Below are 8,440 nucleotides of genomic sequence, written 5' to 3' on the forward strand. Positions count from 1 at the left end.
CCAGCCCCTGCCCTACAATCTCTATTTCAGCTTCAGCTCTGCTGTTGCAGCTCCAGCTGCACACCTTCCCGCTCACTGCCTCTGGGTGAAACTGCTCCTGGTTCTCCTGGCCGCTGGGGCTGTTGACAAGGTCATAAATCCATCCCTGTCATCGCTCAAATATCAATGTGAGCTGTCATCGCTGTCCCAATATTGCCTTGATCGGTGCATCTGAACACTGAATAAAGCGTCGGCCCTCCCAGAGACTCACCTCACACGCTGAGTTCGGCCTGGTGCATGCCAGCGTCCCGCGCTTCAGGGGCAAACGCGACCAGACCCCAACCTCCAGTGAGGGTCCCACGGCCCTGCCTGCCCCACCCACCCACAGACCCCCCAGCCGGTGTTGAGGGCTGGGAACGGCCGCTCAGCCTCCGGTTCCCAGTCCCAAAAGGCGGCACTCGGGCTGGTGCTGAGCCCCAGAAACGCAGCCCTGAGCCCCGGCCCCCCCAGCTTGTTTTCAGGCCCAGAAACGCAGCACGTGGCTCCGGTTCCACGCTCTGAAAACCCAGCACTTCGACTTTTGTTTGAGCTGCTGAACCCCGCGACTGAGCCGAGTTTTTCGGCCCCAAACCAGCCCCCGGGCTTGTTCTCAGGCTGTGGCACCGAGTCCCCGCTTGGGGGGCTGGAAACCCCCCCAGGCCGTCCCTGGCCCCGCTGCGATGGCGAAGGAAGGGGGAGCCACAGCCCAGGGCCCCAGGCCGGGGGTGCCTGGGACCTGGGGGGCACCTCCCGCGGGGAGGAACCGGGGCCTGGGGCAGCACCCGCCCGCCCAGGGAAAGCTGCGTTGCACCTGGTTGCGCTTTACTGGCTTGAAGCTGTGTCGCACGCTCTGTTTATGAGAGTAAAACCAGGGTAAGAGTGCCATTACTGCTTTTCGTTGTGTTATTATTATTCCAGGCCCCAGCCCCACCATCGCCCCCCCGCCCCCAGGGAGCCCGGCCCGGGCCCCCCCGGCGCAGCCCCGACCCCCCGCCCCACCCGGCTCCCGCTGCGGCCCCGGCCCCGCTCGGGACCCCCCCGCCCCCGGTGCCCTTCGCCGCCCCTGCGGGCCCCGCGACCCGCTCGGCGCCGCGCCAGACTCGGCGACCCCCGAGAGGAGCGGGGGCTCCCCCGCCCCGGGGCTCCCCGGGCTGGGGGCGGAGCGGGCCCGGCGCAGCGAGGGGTGGTGGGGGGCAACGGGCGGACCCGCGGGGCCCGGAGCCGGCCGGGGGAAGGGGCGGGGCGGGAGCGGAGCGGGGCGGGGGGAGCCGGGGCCGCCGCGACAGCGGGGACGGGGCGGGCGGCGCTGAAGTGGGCGGGGCGCCGAGTGGGGGCGGGGCATGGCGGGGGGCGGGGCGAGGAGGCCCCTCCCGCGGGGCAGCGGCCGCCCCCGCGCTCCAGCGCCCGGGGCCCCCGTCCCTGCCCCTGCCCCCGGCCGGGCAGCGCTCCCGGGGCCGCTGGGGCCGGGGTCCCGGTTCCAAGGCCCCTGCCCCGCCGCAGAGCCCCTCGGGGCAGCCCCCCACCAGCACGCGGGGCAGGGCTCCGCCGCGGGGGCGGGGGCGGGCGGAGCGGCCGCGGCGCCTCCGGCCCGCCCAGGTGTCCCCCGCCCGGGAGCGGTTCCGGGTCGCGGAGGCGGGGTCTGCAGCGGCACCGGGGACCGGAGAGCGGCGGCGACATGGTGGGGCGGGGGGTGGCGGGGAGGGACGGCGGCGGGGCGGGGGGCACGGCGAGTCCGCGGCGGGCTCTGACCGCGCCTTCCGCCCGCAGCGGTTCCGCTTCTGCGGGGACCTGGACTGCCCCGACTGGGTCCTGGCCGAGATCAGCACCCTGGCCAAAATCGTTAAGTGCCCGCGCCCACCCCGACCCCCTGCCCGCCCCTGCCCGCCCCGGGCGCGGTGGTCACCCTCCTTCTCCCCCCGCAGTCCTCGGTGAAGCTGAAGCTGATCTGCGCCCAGGTGCTCCGGGACCTGCTGGGGGAGGCCATCGAGGTGAGTGGGACCCCCCTCCGTGGGGCTACCGCGCACGGTAGTGGGGTAACTGCAGTGTTACACCACTGCAGTTGCATAATTAGCAATATTACTGACTGATATTCTTAATGCAAGCCTTAGTACTAAGAATGCTGCCAGCCAGTGCTAGTAGTAATAATAAAGATGATAAGTATTAGTAGTAGTAATGCTAAGGTGAGAATTATTAGCGCCAGTGTTGGTAGTGAATGCATTACGTGGCCGTACGGTAGCTGGTGTTTACCCTGACGGCCCCGCGCTCTGCTCTCCTGCAGTATGAGAAGATCCTGAAGCTGACCTCGGACGCCAAGTTAGGTGAGTGCTGCTGCCCCAGTCCCGACCAGGGTCCCCCCTGGGGAGCCACGCTCCGGGGACGGGCAGCGATCTGGCAGGGGACACCTTCCCAAGGCGGCGGAGCTAGCCCTCCATCCCTCCCACAGAGTCAGGGGACGTGAAGGCGACCATCGCCGTCCTCGGCTTCATCCTCTCCAGCGCCGCCAAGCACAACGTGGACAGCGAGTCCCTGTCGAGCGAGCTGCAGCAGCTGGGGCTGCCCAAAGGTAGGGGGGACCCTCGGGGTGTCACCACGGGCCAGACCTGGTGGGATGTGCCAGGGCTGAGCTGGCAGCCCCCGGCGCTGCCTTCTTCACGCCCAGATCCAGCGCGGGATGGCAGCCGTGTTGTCCCCCATCACCTCCCTTCCACGCCATCCATCCCCGGGGGCTCCTCCAGGTGCGTTACCGGGGTTTGGCCGCAGCGGAGCTGGTGTGAACGGGTGGCTTTCTGGTCTTGTCTCTCCCCTCGGGCAGAGCACGCCAGCGGGTTGTGCCGGTCCTACGAAGAGAAGCAGAGCTCCCTCCAGGACAGCCTCAGGGCCTGCAGCCTGAGACGTGAGTGCGGCACTGGGAGGTTTGGGGGTCGGGGCCGGTCACCCTGCCCGAGCACCCCGGGGTGCTGACGCTGCCCACCCGCCCTAGTGAGCCAGCTGGGCTCGGTGTGCTGGCGGGTGGATTACACCCTCAGCTCCAGCGAGCTGCGGGAGGTCAACGAGCCCCTCGTGCACCTGACCTTCAACCTGCGGGACGGGGAGCAGGGGAGGACGGCGGCCATCCCCATGGCCCTCTCGGCCGACAAGTTCCGGGTGCTGCTGGCAGGTGAGGCCAGAGGAGGGGCGGCAGCAGGACCCCTATCCCCGGGGGGCCGGGGCTGCTCCTGCGAGCAGCACTGAGGGGATGCTGCAGCGCCGGCGGCTCCCCACCGCCTCCTCCCTCTCTCCTCAGAGCTGAAGCAGGCCCAGGCCCTGATGAACACACTTCTCTGAGGAGCTGGGAGAAGGGGCGATGGCAGGAGGCGCCGACGCAGGATCACAGGACAGGACCCGGTGCACCAGACCGGGCCCCGGCGCTGCCTGGCTGGGGAGGGGGAGGCCGGGGACAGCTTCCCCTGGCCTCCTGCCCACGCCTGCCGGGCGCCCGGCAGCGAGCGAGGCTGCTGGGGGCCCGCCGGGCTGCCCGTGGTGAGGCTGTCCCCCGGGGAAAGCTCCAATAAAGGTAACGGTGACGAGGCCGAGCCGTGTCCCGCCTGTTTCTCCTCCGCGGGCCCTGCAGGCTGGGCGGGCCCGGCGCCTCGGCGGGACTACAACTCCCAGCGTGCTCTGCCCGCCGCGCAGCCAATGGGAGGCGGGCGGGGCGGGGCCTGGGCGTGTCTCCAGGCAGGGCGGCGGGCGGCAGGGTGGCACCGGGCCGTCCGGTCCCGCGGCGGCCGCGGCGATGCCCGAGTGCCCGGAGCTGCACCTGGCCGGGCGCTACATCAACGAGGCGTGCGGCGAGGTGGTGTTCTCGGGCGGCGTGGAGCGCTCGGCGGTGGGCAAGGGCCCGGAGGTGCCCTTCTCCAGCGAGGCCTACCGCATCTCCGCCGCCTCCCGGGGCAAGGAGCTGCGGCTGACGCTGGCCCCGCTGGGCCCCGGCGCGCCCCAGGACCTCGTCTTCCGCTTCGGCATGTCGGGGTCGTTCCGGCTGTGCCCCGCCGCCCAGCTCCCCCGCCATGCCCACCTCCGCTTCCTCACCCGCGAGAGCCCCCCGCGCGCCCTCTGCTTCATCGACGCCCGCCGCTTCGGCTCATGGCGGCTGGGCGACGCCTGGCAGCTGGGCCGCGGGCCCTGCGTCCTCTCCGAGTACCAGGCCTTCAGGTGAGTGTCCCGCCACCCTGCCAGCCACGGCCCGGCCTAAGGGAAGGCCCCCCGCTTTGTCCTGGCTGCTTGTACTGCACGGTGACCCTGCCTGATGCCCCGTGCTCTGGTGCAGGGAGAACGTGCTGAAGAACCTGGATGACAAGGCTTTTGACAAGCCCATCTGCGAGGCCCTCTTAAACCAGAAGTTTTTCAATGGAATTGGGAATTACCTCCGCGCTGAGATCCTGTACAGGTAAGGTGGGTTGAGCACCCACTGACCTGCCATGGGGGTTTGGTCTCCAGGAGTTTGCCAGAGCTTGACAGCTCCTCGGCTAAGCTGGCTGGGCCTCCTTGCCTGGTAGACGCAGGCAAGTGCCAGAACCGAGAGTTCAGGCTTGCGTGTAACAGGTGGACTCTCTTAGGTTGAAGATCCCTCCCTTTGAAAAGGCTCGGACTGTGCTGGAGGCCCTGAAGGATCAGGAGCAGGCAAGGAGGAAGAAGGTTGGGAATACCTGGTGCTTTTGCAGGCTCAGAAAGGGGCCGGTTTCCAGACAGATGCCATACCAGGGATTTGTTTGCTTGTGGCCCTGTGGGATGTCTCGGCAGCACCCTGGGGTCCCAGGAGCTTCTTGCCTCCCGTGCAGGGAGCCAGACTGAGCTGAGAAGCGTTCCTGATTTGGGTTTGGGTTCAGCAGCGGTGGAGGTGGTTCAGTTTGCTTCCAGACCGCAGTCTGGGTTCAGCTGGCTGCCTTGCTCTGGCTCTGCTTTGGGCTTAGCTGGGCACAAAGCTCTGGTTCAGGTCTGCTGTTTTGGGCTTCTTCTAGCCCAGCGTTCAGGGCCAATTTCAGTTTGTGTTTGGTTCCTTGCTCTGATGGGGCAGAACATTGTCACGAGGCCCTTGCAGAGATCGCACAGGCTCTGCACACACCGCTGTCAGGAGGTAGTTGCTGCTCTGAGCCTTTCTCAACACGACGGCAGGCATTTTCCTTTCACAACTATAACGCTTGCTGCACAGGCTCTTTCTCCTCAAGCGTGTTACTGTCCTTTGCCGTAAACACCCATGTCTGAGCACGTCTGAAGTGGCAAATGAGGCGCAGCAGTTCTGTAACCTCACGCGTGCAGTGTTCGTTCACACGTGGCCAGGCTGATGAGCTGTGACAGCTCCCCCGGCACATGCCTGCGTGCTGCGCTAGTGCCTGGCAGTGCCCAGCTTCTGCTATCAGGAAGTCTCTGGGTATATTTGGGGTGGGTGAAGAGGAAGGGGCGAGGGAAACAAAACACCTTATGAGCTTAAAATCTCTGGGGAAGGCTGCAGTAGAGCCCATGGCTGATCTCATGGCCTCGGGGGAGAGGAGGTGGCTATTTTAAAGGAGACTGAAAACAAAACATGCGACTTGAGGGCTGTTTTTACAAACTGCTGGTGTTCCTGTGTGTTAGCAGTCTTTCATGTCTTTGTAGCTGTGGGGAATGTGCAGTTCGAAGCCTACAATGGGGTGAGCTCAGGGCTGGCACATGGTGGGGAGTGTGGCAGCTCATCCTCAGGAGGGCAAGAGGAGATGGGGAATTTGGCTGGCGTTGGGGAGGAGACACCCCAATGAGGCTGGGGGGACTGGCAGGTGACTTCCCTCCCCTTCTCCACCCCTGCAGAATCCTTCCCTGACACTGAGCAAGAAGCTGAAGCTGATGCGGGAGAACCCAGATCTCCTGGAGCTGTGCCACAGCGTGCCCATGGAGGTCATCGCGGCGGGTGAGGCAACTGGACGGGGAGCTGGGGAACAGGGACAGCCGGGGCTGGTGAGGACACCTGGGCTTTGTGTTCCCAGCAGCAGGAGGCTGGGGAGGGCACCCCAACACCATGGTCACTGCTTCCTCTCTACTTCTGTCCCTCTCTCCCTTCCCAGAGAAAAAGCTCTTTGACCCAGATCACTCAGATAACTACGCTGCTTTCAAGAACTGGCTGCAGTGTTACTTGGTGCCTGGCATGAGCTCCCTGCGTGACCGCAACGGCAGGACCATATGGTTCCAGGTAAGAGTCTGGGGTCGCTGCCTGGGGCTGGGTGCCCCCTGATCACTCCTCCAAGAGGACACCAGCCCATTTTCTGCTTCCTGAGACCCCCCAGCGTTATGCTGTGTTGCTGGGGGTCTCCCTCTCCGACAGACTGCTGTGACCGGTGGACATGGAGGTGATGAGGACCCTCCATGGGGTGGCCAGCTGGCCAAGGGATGGCAGGCAGTCTGGAGCAGAGGGGATGATTGCGGGAATGGGGGGTTCTGGTGGTCTGGCAGCCCTGTTCCTCCCTCCTGTGCCCTGTGTCTGGGTGAGGCGCTGTGGTGGGGCCTTGCAGAAGGAGCAGGGGCTGACGGGAGAGTCCCCGAGGCACAGGGCAGGCAGAGCAAGTCCGACTCCCCCGGGGAAACGTGGCTGTTTCCCGGTCACTGTCTTGGCTGCGGGGTGGAGAAGGGGCATGGATTCTGCTGCCACTACCTGCAGAATGACTGCATCCCAGTCAACACTCTGTCGCCTTCCTTGCAGGGAGAGCCTGGCCCCATGGCTCCCAAAGGTGAGTATCCTCTCTCCTCCCTGCAGGACCCGCTCTTGCTCTGGGAGGGCTGGAGCCTGGGAAGCCTGGGGGCAAAGGCAGGAGCAAAGCCCCTCTCCCTGGGGCACTGATGGGCCTGTGATGGCCCGTGGCACTGGGGACAGAGCCCACTGTGCCCAAGGCTTCCTACCAGCACACCTGCCTGCCTGGGCACAGCCTTTGCACCCACAGGGTACTTTTCCAGGCCAGCACCTACATCCCCTTCCTCGCCTGCCAGGCTGGGAGCAGGAGGGTGTGCTCTCCCTGGGGCTGCGAGCCTGAACTGAGCAATGTTTTGGCACGGGAGGGAATCTGGTGGGAGGGAATCTGGTGGGAGGGGACAGGAGCCCCCTCGAGCCCTTCCTGCTAATTTCCCACCTCAGCAGGCTCAGCTCTGCTCACACATCACCTGGGACGGTGTCCCTGAAAGGTCACCGTGCCGCAGCCTGTCCCTCGAGGCCTGGGTGCTCTCTGCCCCATCTCCTCCTCAGCCTGCCTAACTTGGGCACGTCTTCTTGTGCAGGGCAGACATCCCGCAAGAAGCGTGCTCAGCTGAAGGCAGATCCTGAGGCTCTGACGCCCAAGGTAAGAAGCTTTGTGGTTGTGGCTCCTACTGGGTCTAGAGGCTGTCCTGTTCCCTGTGCCTTGCTCAGGCTGCTCCTGAATTCATGGTGGGGCTCCTGCCTGGAGTTTATCATCATCTGGTGGTCCAAGCACACTTCTGCTGCTAAGCTCCGTCTCTGATGTCCACCCAGGTCACCACACGTGCCTCGAAACGGCGCCCCAGGGCTACAGCAAAACCCCCAAAGTTGGCCAAGGAGGAGGAGGAGGAGATGGCTGATGGGCCAAGGAAGGGACGTGCTCGCGGGAGGAGGAAAGCGACCACTGCCCCGGCCTTGTCTGAGCCTGAGGCGCCCGTCAAAGCCAAAACAAGCCGCCGGACGTCTGCACGCAGGGGCAGAGGTGAGGCTGCAGTCCCTGCGGCTTTCAGGTGCACAGGTGGGGGCTGTGGGAGCGCTCCCTTGTGTCAAGGGGACTGAGGGGGTGCCAAAGGGCAGGAGAGGAGCCAGCAGGGCTTCGTGGGGCAGAACCAAGCACCCCCTTACCCTCTTCCTTCTCATTTCCCTCCCCATCTTCCAGGCACAGCCGCTGCCGTCTGAGTACCGCACGCTGCCCTCCTCCTGAGGGGCATTTTAACAGCTGCAGGAGGAGCTCAGGGAGGGCCTGGCCGGGGGCCTGGGTTAGTGCTGGGTTAGTGCTCTGTACCTGTGCTCACACCCACTTGCTACCGCTGCATCCTGCCAGTGTGGGAAGGAGAAGCTGGGCTTGGTGATGGGGCTGATTTATCCAGCGTCCTCCTGCTGTCCCCAGGCATTTGAGGGGGATAAGGGCCACGCACCACACATTGTGCTGGCCTCTGACCCTTCCCTCTGCCTAAAAGTGGATTCCCTCTTCCTTCCCCTCTTCCCTTTCTGGCTGCTGCCTGGATCACTGTTTTTAGCTGACTAATAAAGTATTTTGTGTAGAAATCACCGTGCACGCCTTTTTGTGCTAAGGATGACCCCTCTGTGCCCAGCCTCTTCCCCAGATGGGCTGGAGCAGGCTTCCCCTCCACCTTGGCCCCCCCCAAAATAAAGGTAAGCTCTCCCTCCCCAGTTCCAGGAGTGAGA

The 8,440-nt window shown here is 65.2% G+C and overlaps 2 protein-coding genes across 3 annotated transcripts; both read left to right on the forward strand.

Moving 5' to 3' along the window:
• Positions 1–1,386: 1,386 nt before the first annotated feature.
• COMMD4 (COMM domain containing 4) lies at positions 1,387–3,587 on the forward strand. The gene is made up of 8 exons (XM_075505689.1): positions 1,387–1,696; positions 1,786–1,857; positions 1,941–2,006; positions 2,297–2,336; positions 2,462–2,581; positions 2,831–2,911; positions 2,999–3,175; positions 3,302–3,587. Exons 1-8 carry the CDS (start codon positions 1,694–1,696, stop codon positions 3,340–3,342), a joined length of 600 nt encoding a protein of 199 aa, XP_075361804.1. The 5' UTR covers positions 1,387–1,693; the 3' UTR covers positions 3,343–3,587.
• Positions 3,588–3,616: 29 nt separating this feature from the next.
• NEIL1 (nei like DNA glycosylase 1) lies at positions 3,617–8,296 on the forward strand. Of its 2 annotated transcripts, none has more exons than XM_075505687.1 (9): positions 3,617–4,209; positions 4,325–4,444; positions 4,614–4,692; positions 5,839–5,938; positions 6,093–6,217; positions 6,725–6,752; positions 7,294–7,355; positions 7,526–7,733; positions 7,911–8,296. In XM_075505687.1, the coding sequence occupies exons 1-9, from the start codon at positions 3,791–3,793 to the stop codon at positions 7,928–7,930; spliced, it is 1,161 nt and encodes a 386-aa protein (XP_075361802.1). In that variant the 5' UTR covers positions 3,617–3,790; the 3' UTR covers positions 7,931–8,296. The 2 variants fall into 2 exon arrangements, with proteins under 2 accessions (XP_075361802.1, XP_075361803.1); XM_075505688.1 differs by lacking the exon at positions 7,911–8,296 and adding an exon at positions 6,350–6,509 and having other exon boundaries at positions 7,526–7,667.
• The last annotated feature ends 144 nt before the right edge of the window (positions 8,297–8,440 follow it).

This window comes from Mycteria americana, chromosome 6 (assembly GCF_035582795.1).
Source record: "Mycteria americana isolate JAX WOST 10 ecotype Jacksonville Zoo and Gardens chromosome 6, USCA_MyAme_1.0, whole genome shotgun sequence".
NCBI classification, from domain to species: Eukaryota; Metazoa; Chordata; class Aves; order Ciconiiformes; family Ciconiidae; genus Mycteria; species Mycteria americana.